The sequence below is a fragment of the Acomys minous genome (genome assembly GCF_964271855.1).
Source record: "Acomys minous genome assembly, chromosome: 5".
NCBI classification, from domain to species: domain Eukaryota; kingdom Metazoa; phylum Chordata; class Mammalia; order Rodentia; family Muridae; genus Acomys; species Acomys minous.
In genome coordinates, this window is record NC_140494.1 from 38,367,284 (window position 1) to 38,386,360 (window position 19,077).

Below are 19,077 nucleotides of genomic sequence, written 5' to 3' on the forward strand. Positions count from 1 at the left end.
GTAGTGCAGAGTTAAGGTTAAATAAACCTCAAAGCCTTGCAACACTGTCCCCAATATGGTGGCTCTGATGATAACTAAGGTATAAAAAGAATGGAAATCCTTGCCACATCTGTCACTCCATCTGATTTCTGCTTGTGTGATGAAAGCCATGGCAAACAACTACACAGGGAATAAAAGGTGTTATTTCAGTTCGCTGGCTACATTTCATCATCCTTCTAAGCTAGGGCAGGAGAACACCACTGAAATCTAGACACAGCACATGAGACAGAAATCATGGTGGAATGCTGCTTTCTTCTTTCTTCACTCTGGCTTCACGTTATAATCCTCAGTCACCGAGGACCCTGTCCAGCAGTGACACTTCCAAGGACACTGGCATCATATAGTGGTCATGATTCATCTGCTTGAGTCAGTACTTCAGACAGTGCCCTGCAGACATACCCCTGGGTCAGTCAGATCCAGTCATACACCCATTTGAGAAGCTGTCACATGTTGGTTGTCTGTGAAGCTGAGAGCAGAAGCAGAATAGGACACAGACATTTGTAAAACTTATCAGTAAATATTCTTTAGAGTTGATGAAGATTAGAAATGCTGCAGGGTGGTGGTGGCGCATGACTTTAATCCCAGCACTTGGGAGGCAGAGGCAGGTGGATTGCTGTGAGCTTGAGGCCAGCCTGGTCTACAAAGCGAGTCCGGGACAGTCAAGGCTACACAGAGAAACCCAGTCTTGAAAAACCAAAAAAGAAAAAAACAAGAAGGCTTCCTCATTATCTTTATGTGTAGAGTTTTGTGTTACTGAAGATTAGAAATATTGTTAAAGGCCATGCTTTGGGTGTATATCGTTTTTCACTAGTATGAATTCTCAGAGGACCTTACATGAGTCAGCTAAAGGCCTTGCCATATATCTTAGCGTTTGTTGTCCACTATACTGAATCCTATGATAAGGATACAGGCATAAAGAAACAGCTAAACGCCTGGCCATACTCCACACTGCAGTTGTGTGACTTCTTTGATATACAATAAGGAGTAACTTATAAATAAAACCTCAACTCTTTATACTTGGAGGACTGTTGCTCAGTATGAACACTTTCTTTTTGTTTAAGGGATGAGGAGCTTCTAAATGCATTGTCACACCATTCATAGTTGTGGTGTTTCTCTGAAGGATGAATTCTATGAAGGTCAGGAATGTGGATTGAATGATAAATAAATCACTACGTTCCTGTCATGTGTATGGGTGCCCTCCACTATTGATTGTTTTGTGCTGGGTAAGGTCTGAATGATTCCGAAGGCTCTCCCACATCCTTATACATCTAGGGATTCTATTCAGAATGGATTTTTTAAAAAAGTATCTTTTAGGGTTCAAAGAAGTATAAGCATTTTTATGAACATTATAGCATTGCACTGTTTCACTCAACTTTGAACTACTTTTTGTTGAGAAATATAAGAAAGCTTATTAAAGAGTTGGCAACATTTTTCACATTTGTGTCATTTCAGTCCAGTATGAATTATGAGGTATTTCAAAAGTTCTTCTTAAGTTCAAAAGACTTTGGTACATTCTTCACACTTGAGTGGTTTCTCTCCAAAATGAATTTTTGATGTTTCTTGCGACCAGAAGACTGATAATAATAGCTTTGGCCACATTCTTCCCATTTGTAATGCTTATCTCCAGTACGAATTCTCCAGTGTGCAGAATGTTCTGTGGAACTTCTAAAGTCTTTGTCACATTCTTTACCTTTGTAGGGTTTCTCTCCAGAATAAATTCTTTGAAGCTTGCTAAAGTTTTTGGTATTGTTGAGCACTTGGCCACATTCTTTACATTTGTAAGGGTTCTCTACATTGTAAATTGTAGAGGGATTATTAATATAAAAATCATAAAGGCAGTACAGCAGCAGTTTATCTTTAGCCAGCTATTTACCCAAGTAATGAACATAGAAACCATGGTTTATTCAATTAGCCTAGAACATAATACTAAGCAATAATTACTCCATCCTAAACATCCAATCTAGTGCAGCCTCCCCCCAGCCAAATTTCCCATTATACTTGCTCTTAGCTCTAGTTCATTCTTCCTTGGAGAATCTTGTTCCCTTTGCGGGAGCTGGCTGGGGAAGGCTTGTCCCAAGAACTGATCACACAGGGGCTGAGAATCTAATGGAGGTGAATGTGGCCGCCCACCTGTGCGTTCTCAGGCAGGAGGAGAGCCAGATTCTTAAGCTGGTCTCTGTGGGGAGTGAGCCCTTGCCTTTGGGTCCTTCTGAGTTGGTCCGAGCCCCGGACATGAGGAAGCACAGGGTAGCCTGGATTTAAAAGAGGACCAGATAGCTGAGCACACTTGTCCCGAAATAAGACAAGAGAGAGACAAAGCCTCGGTTTTAATTCACACGCAGATTCCCATACATTTAATCTAGAGATGAGTATCTGAGCTAAGCTGACAAATGGGAAACAAAGACAAGCTTGTGATAATGGGGAAAAAGCTTGGTGTCCAAGAGGACAGAGAGGATAATAGGTCACCAAGGAGAGACTTGATACCCTATGAGCATATACAGGGGGAGAAGGTCCCCCTCAGACACAGACATAGGGGAGGGGAGTAGGGGGGAAGTGGGAGGAAGGGAGGATACAAGGGATGGGCTAACAACTGAGATGTAATATGAATAAATTAATTGAAAAAAAAGAAAAAAAAGAGGACAGAGAGAAAGGATGAGAGCACGAATCGGCTCTCATTTTGGAACCTGCGTTTTTACCCACCCTGTGTTGTAAAACAGACTGCCCTAGGATATCTCCTGGACGCCTGTCTCCAGGAGCTTTGGAATCTCTGAATGGTGCTTTGAAGTGTTTTAATGAAGCAAGAAGAATTACACCTTTCTACCAGATGGGATTTTATGGGTTTCTCTCCACAAATAGGAGATAGTTTCCTTATCCGTGCTCACACGAAACTGCCTTTTTCCGGAGAGAAGTTGACCCAACCCTCTGGTTAGAAAAGTCCCGCACTTCCTGATGCTCCTTGGTCCTCTCCTCGTGGCTTATTCTCCTACTTCCTTTCTCTTTCTCTACTCCTCAACGGAACCACATGCCCCACCTTATTCTCTGTATTGCTCAGCATTGGCTGGTTGCAGAACAGAAAAGAAATGGCGGGCATGTTTATATAAACTTGAGATAGGAGATACTTACAGTAAATGTAAGCTTTGGTCTTTAACAAACCCACTTCATTTGGGGTTCTTTGATGCCTATATCTCCCTTCCGGCACACCTACCTTAGATAGGAGAGAGAAAAGGTTAATAGGGGCAGGAGAAGTAGACCCTTTTTAAGACTCAGTTCCTTGGAGCGATTCCACTCTTCACCGTTAGGATTCCACCAGCCATTCAGCAAAAGGCACTGCAACTGCAGCAGCCAGAACTGGAAGCCGGGTGGAACCCAGAACCTCGAAGCCTTCTCTAAAGTGTTTCTCTCTAGGAGTGTCTCAAAGTGGAGCAATGAATAGCCAAATGACAGGAAGCAATGCAAAAACCAATTTTCTGCCCGCAATGAGGCAATCTCAGCCTCAATAAAAGGAACCATACTCCCAGCTGGATCTATTTCAACTAATTGATGAAGTCTTATTTTCCCCTTCAGAACCAATTCTGAGATCTCTTCTATATAGGTTTTTTTTTTTTTGCTTTGTTTTGTTTTTGTTTACTCTGTTTGTGTGCTAAAAATCCATTCTAAGATAAAATCATCCCTTTACATAATTCCTGTGGGAAAATTAATATAAGGCAAGATAACTAAAACCTAGGCCGTCGTTGGATCAAAAGAGTCTACATATTTATTTTGTATTTTATTTTCTACCAGAGACAATTCCTTTTCCATTTCAGCTGATAATTTTTTCTTGGACTATTTAAGTCCTCATCTTCTTGTAAGGTTTGAAATAAATAACTTAGCTCTTCAGTAGTCAAGCCAAATTTAGGCCATAGCCAGTTAATATCTCCCAGCAATTATTGAAAATCATTGAGTCTTAAATTGGTTTGTTTTTAGTATCCTAGATACTTATTAGAATCTCTGCCTTTTATTTTTTCAAGAGCAATTTGCAATCTCCAACAAGGAAAAGTTTTATTTATTTCATCAAACATTCTGTCTAGGACTATTTAACATCCAGTGTGGTAACACTTTCCAATGATGTCTCTTTATTGGACAACCTCTATTAAAAGTAGGTACTGAGAAAACAAAACTTTATCATGAGCATGTATTTTTTCTTTTTAGATTTATTTAGTTATTTATTATGTATACAGTGCTCTACCTGCATGTACACCTGCAGGCCAAAAGAGGGCATTAGGTCACATTACAGATGGCTGTGAGCCACCATGTGGTTGCTGGGAATTGAACTCAAGACCTCCGGAAGGACAGTCAACGCTCTTAACCTTTGAGCCATCTCTCCAGGCTCGAGCTTGTAAAGGAATTGTGAAAAAACAATCCTTTAAATCAATCCCTGTAACATGTCATTCCTTAGGTAATAAGGAAGCCAATTGGATTCCAGGCTATAAAGATCCCATCGGCTGAATTTAACTCCTCTGAGATTTGTCAACATTCTCCATTTGCCATATTTCTTTTTGATGATACAGGAGAACTCCAACAGCTGGTGTACTCTTCTGTATGTTGAGCATCCAGATGCTCTTGAACTTGTTTTAGTGCCAGTAATTTTTCTTTAGTCATAGACCATTGCTCAATTCAAATAGGTTGGTCAGTCAACCACCTTAATATTAAGGCTGTGTTTATCTGTTGCTCCCCAACAGAAAGGTGAGGAGTCAGTCTTTGTTGTATCTTGTTTATGGACAGCCTTGCCAGTCTGTTACTGTCTTTGATAACATTTTTTAAGTTATATAATTTAAATAAGGAGCATCACTTGTTTTGTGGCTTGCCTCTGAAATTGGAGCAATGTTAATCTGTGTTTTCCATTGTTGTAACAGGTCTCTTCTCTATAAATTGATGTGTATATCAGCCACAGATGGCCCTAATTTTCCTATTTGACCCTTTGGCCTGTACACTTAAGCCATCTTATAATTTGTTTTGTCTGAGATAAAGTTCCAACTCCTTGAAACTAGATATCGATCTCTTGAAGTGGCCAATCTAGAGGCAAAGATTCTGGAGAGATAATGGACATCTGCTCCAGTGTTGCCCATTCCTTCAATTTCAATATTGTTTATAAATACCTTTAATTTTGACTTTTCTCATCTATAGAAGTTTGCCAAAACAGTCTTTTTTTTTTTTTTTGGCCCTTTTTGGTTTTTGTTTGTTTGTTTATCTAAAAAATGTGTTTTCCCTTTAATATCTGTTTTTTAAATGTCTGTTTCCAGAGCAGTGGAGTTAACTGTTTTGTGGAAGAGTATTTTCACTGTTTGGTATTGGGGCCTGTGAGAGGTGTCCCCGAGTGTTTTTGACAAGGGGTTACCCCATTCATCTGTTGTAGATTTACATTCACAAATCCAATATTGGCCTTTGCCATATCTTTTGCATATTCCAGAAGGCATAGGCACTTTTTTGGAATAAGTTTTTGTTTTGTTTTGATGTTGCTCACCACAATTAGGACATTTGAGATTTTGGATTGTCTCAGAGCCCTTAGTGGTGACTTCTCTTATTAAGGTCATATTAAGTAAATGAAGTTTGATATCATATGTTTTTATAATTCATTCCTCCATTGAGGCTGATATTGCTCTTAATGGACTGATTACTTCTTTGTAATCAGCATTAGTATTTTCAAAAGCTAAAGATTAGATTAGTGACTTTATAGCTAGTAGATCTGATATACTTCTATCTACAGCTGAAGTCAATATTTGCAAGTCATGAACATTTCTTTTGGACCTTGAATGACTTGAGAAAATGGTTTAAGTCTTTTTCCTATCTCATCAACCTTGTCCCAGGCATTTAAGGCTATTAAGCAACATAATGCCAAGGTTTGTTCATCATATTCGACTTGGATCTCTGCCTTATCCTACTGACCATCACTAAGCAGCTTATCCTTAGAAATACTGACATCTTTGACTCCATTTTTCAGTGCTACCTTGCAAGATTCTTCCCTCCATCATGTTTGCCAGTGAAAATGTGGTCCACATTCTCATATTGGGTTTGCCATAGGTTTCCAGCCTTGGGGGATTATCCTATTTTTGATTGCCCAGGAAGTCAGGATTTGTAGTGCAAATAGCGAATGCATTCCAATAGTAGTAACACTTTGCTTAAATTTTCTCAAATCTAACACATACACAGATTGTCATTTAATTTCTTGATTATCTTATGGATGATTATCATCTGCTTCTCTCTGTTGTATACTAACTGGGTCAACTTAATGTTTGCTTTCTAGCAACATTAGGTTGGCTTTATTTTTATCTTTTGTTTTTACCTGAGAATTCTCTTTAATTAATATTTTAAGATCCTCTCCTAAGGTTTTAGTCCATATTTCATACCTCTCTAGTGCTGTATCTGTCATCCTAGCATTTTGTTCAACACGATACGTAATTTTTTTGTAACTTCTCCTCTAAGCCTCACTTCCACGTTCTATTTTTCTCTGCCTGCTGTTCATTCTGATCTATAAATTTCTCCATTTTTTTCTTTCAAGACCTGTCTCATTTTTTTCATATCCTTCTTCATTTTCAATTATAAATTTTTCTAAAAATGTTCTCAAGGCCCTTTGTTTTAAGGGTTGGAAAGCCATTATGATTACCAAAATAATGAAAGAAGATGTTAACTCCGTTTTGTGCTTGGTCTCCATTATAGAACCAGGCCTTACCTAAGGCCTGACCCTGAGAAGTCATCAGTTCCAGGAACAGACCATAAAAATCTCCCACCCAAAGGGCAGCCTAGAGTTAACCACAGGGATGTGGAGAAGTCTTATCTCAATGCTGGGCATTTGTGCTTGACACCCTTATATCATTTAGGTATCTCATTTTGTGGTTAAATGTTTGTGACACAAGAATGCTGTCTGCTGGCCACCAGGACATGGGCCAATCAAAAAATGATCCGTGTAACTGCCCTTCTTACCACCAATCATGTTTTAGATGACCTAACTCTTGCTGGAAGTTTCTTCTTAACCTACAAAAAAAGCCTGCAAGCTGGCATTCAGGGTCACCATTTTGTTAAGTGTCTGACCTCTGCATGTAGGATTCTTGCTTTTGCTAAATAAAAGCACTCTTGCCAATTCCTTATGTGAGTGGTGGTCTCCAGTTTTGGACTTAACAGTGAGGGTTACCAACATGGCTGTATTTATAATTGGCAGTGTGTCCATCTCAGTCAAGTTATCTCCTTTTGCCTCCATCCTTCAGCCATGTAAAACAGCATTGTTTAAAATCCAAAAGCTCAAAATCATTGTCTTTATCTTTTTTAAAAACATCAATTACAATATACTTATATCTAATTATGATTTATATTTAGTTCCTTCTGTTATTAGCATAAAATTATGATTTTTTAAACAATTTTTGCCTGATTAGAATTTCTGTTCTCTATGTCCAGTCTCTGTTTGCTGAGTAACCACCTTCATGTGCAGAGCGGGAGACTCCTCTGGTCAAGTGGTTAAGTCTCCCCTCTGAGGTATGCAGGCACTTTCTTTGAAAACTTTCCAGACAGGAGTGAATTGCCTGGTTCTGGGGCCAAGCCCTTCATGCCTTGTCATGGCAAATCATTCAGAGCTGCCTGCCTTCTCAAAGTAACAGAGCTCTGAAGCGTGACCGTCCTTTCAAGCCGCAGAGAGTTCAATTAGGCCTCAGATGAAGCAGCTGCATCTCGCTCGCCTCACCCCACTGACCTACCTTGAGTCTTGGAGAGTGCTAATGTGCACTTTCCATCTGGAACTTCTCAAACATCTAATTATGAAGTTTTAGGGTATGGCTAAGATGCCCCATGTTGGCCGCCAGATGTAGAGGGATTGCTGATATAAATTATAAATTCAGCACAGCAGAAGCAGCTTATCTTTAACCAGCTATTTAATGACACATGAAGAGTAAGATTTATTTAATTAGCTTAGAGCTCAGGACTGAGCAGTAAGTACTGAATACTAAACATCCAATGTAATCTACCTTCCACAGAGTCAAATTTCCCATTATAGTTCCTTTTTAAATCATCTCTCAGCTCCAGTTCATTCCTACTGATGCTTCTTGGTCCTCTCCTCATGGCTTCATCTTCTACTTGGTTTCTTTCTCCACCACGTGAAGGAACCAGATGCCCCACCCTATTCTCTGTCTTTGGCTGGTTGGCGTTTCATTAGCAGAACAGAGAAGAAAAGTTGGGCAAGTTTAAACAAACTTGAGACAGGAGATATCTAGAATACACATCACAATGCCAAGGGGTTGAAACCAGATAGCGGGATAGAGAAATCAGCATTTGAATGAACAAGGGTAAACTGGACACAGTGCACAATAAGATCGTGCCAACAGTGAGTTAATTTGCGCTGACACAGGACTGACTGTAGAAGGCTTTTCCACATTCCTCCCCCATTTGTAGGCTTCTCTACAGAACGGGCTATCAAGTGTGTAGAAAGAATCTGGGAAGTTCTAAAGGACTTGCCATACACTTCACACAAGTGCCATACACTTGTAGAATTTCTGTATAAAAACATTTTTTTTTTTTGTCTTTAGAAAGTACTGATGAAAAACGGAAGGCTTTGAAGATGCTTCACATCTGTACATGTCTTCCTCTTGTATACATCCTCTTGTGTTTAGAGAGTAATGATGGACAATGGGAAGCCTTATCACAAAATTCACATCTGTAGCATTTCTCTCTTGTATGAAGTCTCTTGAGTATAGAAAGTTTTGAAGGACAATTGTACACCTTGCCACAAACTTCACATTTGTAGGGATTTTCTCCTGTATGAAGTCTCTTGTGTATAGAAAGTTCTGATGGACTTTTGTATGCCTTGAAACAAACTTCACATTGGTAGGGTTTCTCTCCTGTTTGTATCCTCTCTGTATTCTCTTGTGTTTAGAAAGTAGTGATTGACAATGAAAGGCCTTATTACATACTTCATTCTCATTTGTAGGGTTTCTCTCTTGTATGTATTCTCTTGTGTTTAGAAAGTAAGGATGGATAACAGAAGGCCTTGCCACATACCTCACACTTGTAGGGTGTCTCTCCTGTATGAAGACTCTTGTGGTTAGAAAGTACTGATGGGACATGGAAGGCCTTGCCACACACTTCACACTTGTAGGGCTTCTCTCCTGTATGAATTTTATTGTGTTTAGAAAGAAATGATGAAATACGAAAGGCCTTGCCACATACGTCACACTTGTAAGGTTTCTCTCCTGTGTGAATTCTGTTGTGCTCTGAAAGTAATGATGGTAAATGGAAGGCCTTGTCACATAGTTCACATTTGTAGGGTTTCTCTCCTGTATGAAGACTCTTGTGTATAGAAAGTTTTGATGGACGACTGTATGCCTTGCCACAATCTTCACATTTGTAGGGTCTCTCTCCTGTATGAAGTCTCTTATGTATAGAAAGTTCCGATGGACTTTTGAATGCTTTGCAACAAACTTCACATTTGTAGGGTTTCTCTCCTGTATGTATTTTCTTGTGTTTAGAAAGTAATGCTTGACAATGAAAGGCCTTGCAACAAACTTCACATTTGTAGGGTTTCTCTCCTGTATGTATTCTCTTGTGTTTAGAAAGTAAGGATGGATAATGGAAGGCCTTGCCACAAACTTCACACTTGTAGGGCTTCTCTCCTGTATGAAGACTCTTGTGGTTAGAAAGTACTGACGGGACACGGAAGGCCTTGCCACAAACTTCACACTTGTAGGGCTTCTCCGCTGTATGAATTCTATTGTGTCTAGAAAGTAATGATGATATACGGAAGGCCTTGCCACACACTTCACACTTGTAAGGTTTCTCTCCTGTGTGAATTGTGCTGTGTTCTGAACGTAATGATGGTAAACGGAAGGCCTTGCCACACACTTCACACTTGTATGGTTTCTCTCCAGTATGGATTCTCTTGTGTCCAGAAAGTAGTGATAAAATGCGGAAGGCCTTGCCACATACTTCACATTTGTAGGGTTTCTCTCCTGTATGAATTTTCATATGCTTACAAAGTATTGATGGATAATGGAAGGTCAAGCCACATACTTGACACTTGTAGGGTTTCTCTCCTGTATGAATTCTTTTGTGGTTAGAAAGTACTGATGGGTAATGGAAGGCCTTGCCACACACTTCACACTGGTAGGGTCTCTCTTCTGTATGAATTCTCTTGTGTTTAGAAAGTAACGATGAAATACGGAAGGCCTTGCCACACACTTCACACTTGTATGGCTTCTCTCCTGTATGAATTCTGTTGTGCTCTGAAAGTAATGATGGTAAATGGAAGATTTTCCCACATACTTCACACTTATAGTATTTCTCTCCTGTATGAAGTCTCTTGTGTCCTGAAAGTAATGATGGAAAAGAGAAGGCTTTGCCACATACTTCACATTTGTAGGGTTTCTCTCCTGTATGAAGACTCTTGTGTACAGAAAGTAACGTTGAATAATGGAAGGCCTTGCCATATGCTTGGCATTTGTAGGTGTTTTCTTCTGTATGAATTCTCTTGTGTTCAGAAAGTAATAACGGCACATGGAAGGCCTTGCCACAATCCTCACACTTGTAGGGCTTTACTCTTAGATGAGTTCTCTGGTGGTTACTAAATTTTTTTTTCAAGTCAAAGGCTTTGCCACATTCTTTGCATGTATAGTATTTTTTCCCTGAAGAGTAAAGGTTGAGAAATGAGTGAAAGCAGAGCAAAATTCCTTATATTCTTAATGCTTATTTTTAAAAACATTTACTTTTACTTGCATTTTTAAAGATATTCTTATTTAATTTTAATTTACGTGTGTTGGTGTGAGGGTGCCAGATTTTGGAGATACAAGCAGTTGTGAGCTGCCATGTGGGTGCTAGAAATTGAATCTGGGTCCTTTCAAAGACACTGGGCCATCTCTCCAGACCCCTGTTTTCTTTTTCAAGACAGGGTTTCTCTGTGTAGCCCTGGCTGACCTGAAGTAGCTTTATGGACTAGTCTGGCCTCAAACTCACAGTGATCCAAAAGTGCTGGGATTAGAGGCGTGCACTACCACATTCTCATACTTGCATTTTTAAAATAATTGATGAGCTACATTCAAATTTCTGTACCTGTATCCCATGAAGTCTAATTTAAAATACACAGTAGGTGAGAATCATTTTACAATCATGTAACAATCAAGAAAACTGATAATAGCATTATGCAAATGAAAATTAGCCTCTTAAACTTTTTATGACTAGATAAAAACAAAGTATAAAAGAAGTGTAACTTAGAAAACACCTGTATATGAAAATTTTATATATCCTAAGTATAACATTAAATAATACATTTCAAATATTCAAGACAAGAAGTTTCATGCATATCTTCTGAAGAAAATAAATATCCAAGATAAGTATCACTTTGAAACAACAGATGTTTGGATGCCATGGAAAACACAAGTTAACCTCATGATAGGAAAAAACAAAGCTTATGAGACTCAACAAATCCTAAGTGTCAGGCAGATGTCCTCCAATGACAGCAAATGACAGAAAATGAGATCTTTAGATGATTTCCACCAGAACATTGTGTCTCAGTGGCTTTATGTTGAATCTTTAAATATCCTACTTTGTCCTGACACACCTGGGTGCACGGTGGCGGCTGCTTGTCTCTTCACATCTGCAGGCTCTTGTCTTTGCTCCAGAAAGGTGACCAGGTATGGCTTAGAGGAAGCAAGACCTGTAGGCAGGAAAGAAAAAACACTGTTAACATGTACTCCTGGGTAATAATTTGTCCTTTCCAGGATTGTGTCTATAAGAAAGGAGAAGATACACTAAAGAAGTGTGGAAGATTAGTTCTTTATGTGTTTTCTGATGGGCACATCAGAATTAGTAGGAGGAATTTAGGATTTTTACATCTTGAGCTTCACATCCCTTGGTTATAAGAAAAACTTGTAAGAACAAAGGGTGTGACAGTCTCTTAATATATACCACTGTTGGCCATGCCACTGCCTTTCTAATATATAAAGCATACATTAAAAAAGGGCATGAGGTTATGAACACAAGAAGAAATAGTTCTAAGTAAGGTACATGACTAATTGTAATTTTCCTTAAAGTTTCCCTATGAACCTCATTGGTAGAAGCACAAGCTCCCATGAGATACTGCACAAAGGGAGCAAGTTTCATGATGACAATTAATTGAGAATTCCTCACGGACGTGATCCTCACCCAGGAACACAAGGTTGCTGTAATTCTCCAACATCACATTCCTGTACAATTTCCACTGTGCAGGGCCCAGGCATTCACACTCATCTCTTGAGAAATAAATGGCCACATCCGAGAATGACAGCATATCCTGAAATAAAGGGAAAAGAGTGACCACCACACATTATGCTAATTATAACCATCAACAATCACATAAATACCAATAGGTCACCCAGAGTGAGAGGAGAGATGGAAGAGCTTCTGACATAGAGAAGCATATCAGAGTTACCTGCAATCTCATACAATCCTGCTTTACCACCAAGCAGAGTGGATCAGTTCCAGTGATCTCAGCTAGACATGCTTCTACCATAGCTAAGTCAGTCTGAGAGGGCAAGAAGCATGGTCTCACATCATATGGACTTGGCTTTTTATACCTGAAACAATAATGTCCTGTCTCGTCTGATAGAGTCTTGCTTGTAAATACAGAATTCCTATGTGATTACAGCCTACCTTCTTCAATGTTATTGGTTACCTACAACCCAGAGAGCAGTGTTTTGGGGACAGCCTATCTCCCAAAATAATCTGTCTTGCCCAAGCAGATAATACCAGGAAGGAGAGTCTGCAGACTTGCAGGGACCCCTACAACAGCATCACTTTCCTCATTCCCAAGGCCCTGATCTTCCTCTCTATAACGTCTCAACCAGTTTTCTTACCTTACACACCCCCTCATCCCACACTTCTAAGATAGCTGGTGTCCCTTCCTGTAAATACTAATAAACAGCCTCACCTGTTGCTGTCAGCCTCTTTCCTGCCTTTCTTCTCTGTACTCTGCGCTCACAAATCTAACACCATCCATATTGTAACAAATGATCATATTTCATCCTTTGTGTAGCTGAACAGTATCCCAAATTAAACATGAATACCACAATTCCCTGACTGTTTTATCTTTATGATTTAGTTAAAATTCATGCAAATTAAAGAACTTCATTTCCAACCTCAATTAAGATGACCTAAAAAAATCACAGAAAAGGGGACTATTAAAAAAAATCATGTATTTGTGTTAAAAGAATATGGAAGTGATTTATAATGGAAAAGAATGAAGGAAACTGTTACAAAGTTAAGACACACACACCTGATAAAACAGTACTTAAGTTTGCTGCAGGTAGACTGACTGCTAGGTCATACCAGCATTTTCTCCTACAGACACTATCTATGGCTAGTTCTCATAGGAAAAAACCATGAAAGGTCACATTGGCATCTCTCTTCAATAACCTACAAGTTCTGTAGAAATACTTGCCAACATACATTATGTAGATGAACAGCACAACACAGATTTTTAAGAGTACAATCATATAAACTTCATCAAAGACTACAAAAGCTTAGAAAAGGCATGAAGAAACATCTCAATGCCACGAAAGACAATGCACTTAAGAAGAGCAAATGCTCCAGTGATGCCCAAGAAAATAATAACATAAGAATGATGGAAATGACAAAGACAGATGTGAAACTGAAAATCAGTGAAGAGAAACACTGAAGAGCACTCTTGCTGCAGTGACGACAGACTTGGAAAACCTAATGATCCAACTAAAGAACCCAAAGGAAAACCTTACACTAGAATAAATCAAGAGGAGGCACGGTATAAGGACTTACACATAAAGTAGATGGTTGATGTAGCTAAGAATGTGAAATAAAATAAGAAAAAATATGCAAAAGGAAACATATAGGAAATGGTAGGCACTGGGAAAAGGCAAAGCAAATGGAGAAATTGAAATTGTAATAAAAGCCTTCCAGCTAAAAAAAACTTGCCATGCCCAGACACATCCACAACAGAATTCTCTGAGGCAAAGATCTACGACTAATCTTTATTCAACTATTTAAAAATGCAGGCACAGAAGATACACCCAGAATCTACTTCTATGAAGTCAGGATCACTCTAATAACAAAAACGAGGTAGAGACATGTTGGGGGATGATCTGATGTGTTTTTATGCTAATTAATAAAAAGCCATCCCATCTGGGCAGGGTGGATGAGAGAGGTGTGGCTAAGGTTCTCAGAATGAGAGAGAAAGAGAGAGAGAGAGAGGGAGGGAGAGAGAGAGAGAGAGGGAGAGAGAGAGAGAGGGAGAGAGGGAGAGAGAGAGAGAGAGAGAGAGAGAGAGAGAGAGAGACAGAGAGAGAGAGAGAGAGAGAGGGAGGGAGAAAGAGAGAGGAATCCTGGGAATAAGAAGAACCGAGTTCCAATAAGGAAAGAGAGGAAGGCCACCATGGGTTAGGTGGAAGCACGTGGCTGGAGATTTGGCCCAGATGAAGAACATTAGCAGGTATTTGGGATTATGGATGGGAGGTATCTTGATAGAAATTATTAGAAGCAGATGGCATGGGATTGGGACAGGGATCCCATACCTGCCCCACTATGGGAAGTAGTTTAGAGGATTAATATCTGCCCTGCCCCAGGTTAACTAAGGCTATTTTAAAATATAATAAGTGTCTGTGTCTTGACTATTAGCCGGGCCTACTAATAATACTGATAATTAAAAACTGCAGAGACACACCTCCAGAGTACTAGTAGCTAATATCCATAATTAACTCAGATTCAAAGTGCTCAAAATAGAAAAATACTTGCAAGGAAAAATACACAGACATGTCAAAAAGATCCTCCACCATGACCAACTTGGCTTTATCCCTTAAATGCAGGGAAAGTCCATAATATTCAAGTCAATAGATGTAATAATGACATAGTCCTGTACACAAATATCATATGATCACCTCAACAGATGCACAAAAGCCTTAGACAAAAATCCAACATGCTTCCATGCTAAAAGTGCTAGAGAATGCAGGACTAAAGCATGGCTCCTTTAAGAGAAAGAATGCAAAGCCTATTTTCCATATAAGAATTAGGGAGGTCAAAGACCATAACTATGGATTTGAAAGTGTCCTTAGCTCACTGACAGAAATATTTTAATTCAAAAGGAGAAAACGACACCAACCTCTGCATGGCCTCTGACATGTACACAGCCACCACCAGAAACTGAATAACAACCCGACACATGATCCTTTCAGGGATTTCCAAGAACGACGTGTCAAACCTAACAAGGTTACTATATGAGTCTGTTTAATCAGTGAGTCCTTCATTTGTATCATCACCCACATTAACAATTGGATCAAATGAAATGGGCCTGTGAGGAGAATGGCAGGACTGCACACCATAGCAGGCCAGACTCCTCTCTGAGGAAGAGGAAGGAATCCCACCTAAACAGTTTGCTTTACTGCCTGGATGGCTCTGATATCACAGGGGAAGGACAGTGGCAGGTGTGGCTGTCATTCTCCATTTGTGGAGCCTAAACTCTGTCCTGGAAAAATTCAGGTAAAGTCTGCAGAAAGCACCATGAGGTCATGGCAGAAACTAACAGAGAAGAGTATGCAAAGATAAGGAACACTCCCTGCAAATACAGAGGGACTGTCAAGCCAGGCAGAGAGGAGAATCTTTCCCCACACAGCAAATGCAAACGTGTTTCCAAATATCAACACATGATGTCATTACCAAAAGGATGCTAGAGAAAAATTGGAAATTAGATTTCAAACACAGTCAATAGAACTTCACATTCTCTACAAATACAGAGGAATACGCAAGCCAGGCAAAGAGAGACTCTTTTCCCAAAGAGTATATGCAGATGTGTTCCTGATCATCAGCACATGATGTCACTAACAAAAGGATGCTAATGAAAAATTGGAAATTACATTTCAAACACAGTAGAACTTCTCTAAGCACATGTGTAAGTATTGATAACTAGTAAGATCGCAACTTGGATGGATTTCTGTCAGGTTGCTGGTGCTCAGAAGTGTGAAGAACCAGAAGTAATTAGTACACCCAATAAACAGTTTTCAAAGACTCCTCTTAAAACATAATGTCTCATGTACCCTACACTTGCCTTGAATGTCTATGAAGCACAGGATGACTTTGAGCTCCAGGACTCCTGACTCCTCCCAGAAAAGCAAAGATGACAGGGATGAACCACATAACAGGCTTAAGCTCACCTTCCAATCACAGGGCTGTTTAATTCCATATATATGTACATATTTGGTGACTGTAAGTGACACGTGAGCATGCTGCTGTATCTATCTCTACACTGCAGGGAAGCTGTTGGCTGAACAAGGCCGTGTGCTTTCCGCACGTCACACAATGTTATTATTTTTCCTACAGATTAGCAGTACTGACTAGGGAGTGTGTATCTTAGATGTGGTTGGAAACGCACTGAAAATTCCAGTAGAGAGGGCAAGGAGGTCTGCAGGCCATGCTTCCTAAGAGTAGATTTCAATGTCATAAGCCAGTCTCCAGCTCACACACACTTCAGTTGACGGAAGAGTGACAGTACATGCAAGGGCACCCAAGATAGGGGGAGGGGCTACGGAGGAGAAACCCTGAAAAGCCTGTGTCTGGCTGTGAGTGAAGAACTCTTGAGAGGTGGCTGTGGCTGCAGAGACTGATGGCCCATGAGGACGTTCAGTGCTGCGCACAGACTGGAGTTTTACAGGTTTGGGGTGACTGCCTTGCCTTGGGCTGGCTTCACCCTTCAGGAACACTCAGTCCTTGTCTCACTCTGGAGTGGACCAAACAGTTTGTGACAACTGATAAAAAAACCTCCTAGAATCCACTGACAAGACAGAACACGAGCGTCTATCGCCCACATGCTGAGAACGTCATCAGACAGTATCCCAGGCGCACAGAACAGCTCTCCCTGCGCATAGGACCTGCTCTCTGGGGCGCCCACCCATGTATTTCATCCTTTCTTTGATTGATGACGTTCAGTGTTCTGTAAAGCCATGAACCTGCTTCCTTGTTGAACCTAAATCTGTATTCCCAGGTCATGGACATGCAAATAGCTCCAGAATTAACTATCTCTTTATCTTTAAGATGAGACCTGTGGGTTTTGTACTGACAGGGACCTACTATATGCAAATCACAAGACCCTGAGTGTGCTATAACTTTCCAATTCATCTTATATTCTCTCCAACACAGTACAAAGTCTTGGGGAAATCTTGCTAGAAACATTCAGGGAGCATCAGTGAACCTGGCTTCCAGAGAGAGTGACAAAATGCATTGAAGAGTTTAATCACTGCTGATAACATGAACAGATAGAAGAACCATGTACAGAGCCGGGCAGATTAGCAGGGCCATTTCTCCCCTCCCTTTCAGAAACATTCCCGCCCCTATCATGAGCTCCAGTTCTCACATCTGAAAAGGAGCCCAATTTGCAGACACTACAGTCTCAGAATTGATGAGGTATTACTGTCTAGTGACTTTTACTCTGAAGCATAAAATCAATAATTATGTGGATTGTTCAAGGATAGGTTAGGTTGATACCTATTACAAGATTATCCTGTCGGTACATAGCAATGTATTGTGGTGACTCGGGTCATAGGGATGTACATTAGGGGTTACTGTCCAACGCCAGGCATTCATAAATCTAACATCCCATACAGCAATCGCCCTCACAGGATTCTGTCCCTGAACAATAGGAACTTTAGGAACCTCTGTGAACTCAAAATAGAAGTACTAGGCAGGACATAAAGTGTTCTAGGTGTCCTGAGAATCTGACTACAGCCGTGGGATCCTGGGTCAGTTAGGCAGAGCATGCTTGCCCAGCAATGATGATTGAGCTTTCTCAGCTCCTCAGGCACAGGCAGTCAGGCTGACTCAGCCTGTCCTTGAAATCCCATTGTTTCCAACCTTCTCCCTGTCAAACCTGCACCCAGGGGCAGTGGCCCAGCCTAGGTCAGTACAGCACATCCATTTCAGCTTCCCTGGTCTCCCATCCAGCCCGTCAGTTCCCTCTGCGGCAGACGCTCCAGGCCCGCCACCTTGCACAGTCCCTTAGATCTGGAGGACGCCGCTGCTCCCTGCACCAACCTCAGTGTCAGAGATCCAAGACCAGCGTTGAACTGGACATGCGCCTAACTTAGAGGAGAAGCGAAGTTTGAATAATGAATGCGGAAGTTTGGTACCAGCAGCTCTTTCGTGTGATGTCACAAATCTCTGGACTACATTTCCCACAAATCAGTGCGAAGGACTTCCAGGAACTCTCAGAAGAGAATTTGTACCGTCCCTGTGTTCCTGACCAACTCTGAACAGGTGAATTTGCCAGGGAACAGGCTTCTTTCAGCACGGGGGCAGCTACAGGGGATTCAGGCTGTTTTAAGGTCTGTGGTTTGAGCATACGATCTTAGCCTGTGAGTCGAGTCTTTCACAGTAGTGTTGATCATGTTTCTCAGTTAACTCTGCAAAACGTCATTTTAAAGCTCCGATCTATGTATAGAATCTTACTACCGCGTGGAAAATTCAGATTCATTTGTTTTACTTAAAAACATGGAAGCAGGAAGCTAATGGAGGCCTGAGCGTTATCTTTTTTAAATGCTTATGAAGCCGTCCTTGGTGACCCTGCCTATCATCCAGCCAGCCTCTCAGGAGCTTAGGACAGAAGATTTGGAAATCAAAGCTAGTCGTTAGGTGTTTTCTGATAACATATTTTCCTCCTCTGCATTTCTCCAAGAGGAGGGGCAGAGCCCCTGGGATCACGGTGGTGTGTGTACTGGCTTTTGGTCCATTGTACATTATAGGATATTTCTCCCTGCTTTGTTTCATGTTTCTTATAGAATTTCCCGTCTCTCCTCAGCTCCTGTCAGGGTTCACATTTGGCACTATTTGAACACCAAATGTATCTGCCTTGAACTTCCCTCACTTCTGAGCAGAACAATGAGATGATTCTTCCTTGAGTACAAAGGTATCAGAAATATGTCCATAGAACTGTCAAATGAAGTCCTGACTGGAACAGTCTGCGATACTGGATGACTTAGCTAGCCATTTTCAGTTGTTCTGGATGTAGATTCTTGAGAACACAGCTACTGAGGCAGT

General features: G+C 40.6%; 1 protein-coding gene across 1 annotated transcript; it reads right to left on the minus strand.

Annotated features, from left to right (window-relative positions):
• Positions 1-7,897: 7,897 nt before the first annotated feature.
• On the minus strand, positions 7,898-18,198 carry LOC311598060 (uncharacterized protein). The gene is made up of 4 exons (XM_084782861.1): positions 18,076-18,198; positions 12,193-12,319; positions 11,609-11,704; positions 7,898-10,676 (listed from the first exon to the last, which is right to left on the minus strand). The coding sequence occupies exons 2-4, from the start codon at positions 12,314-12,316 to the stop codon at positions 8,977-8,979; spliced, it is 1,920 nt and encodes a 639-aa protein (XP_084638987.1). The 5' UTR covers positions 12,317-12,319; positions 18,076-18,198; the 3' UTR covers positions 7,898-8,976.
• Between the last annotated feature and the right edge of the window lie 879 nt (positions 18,199-19,077).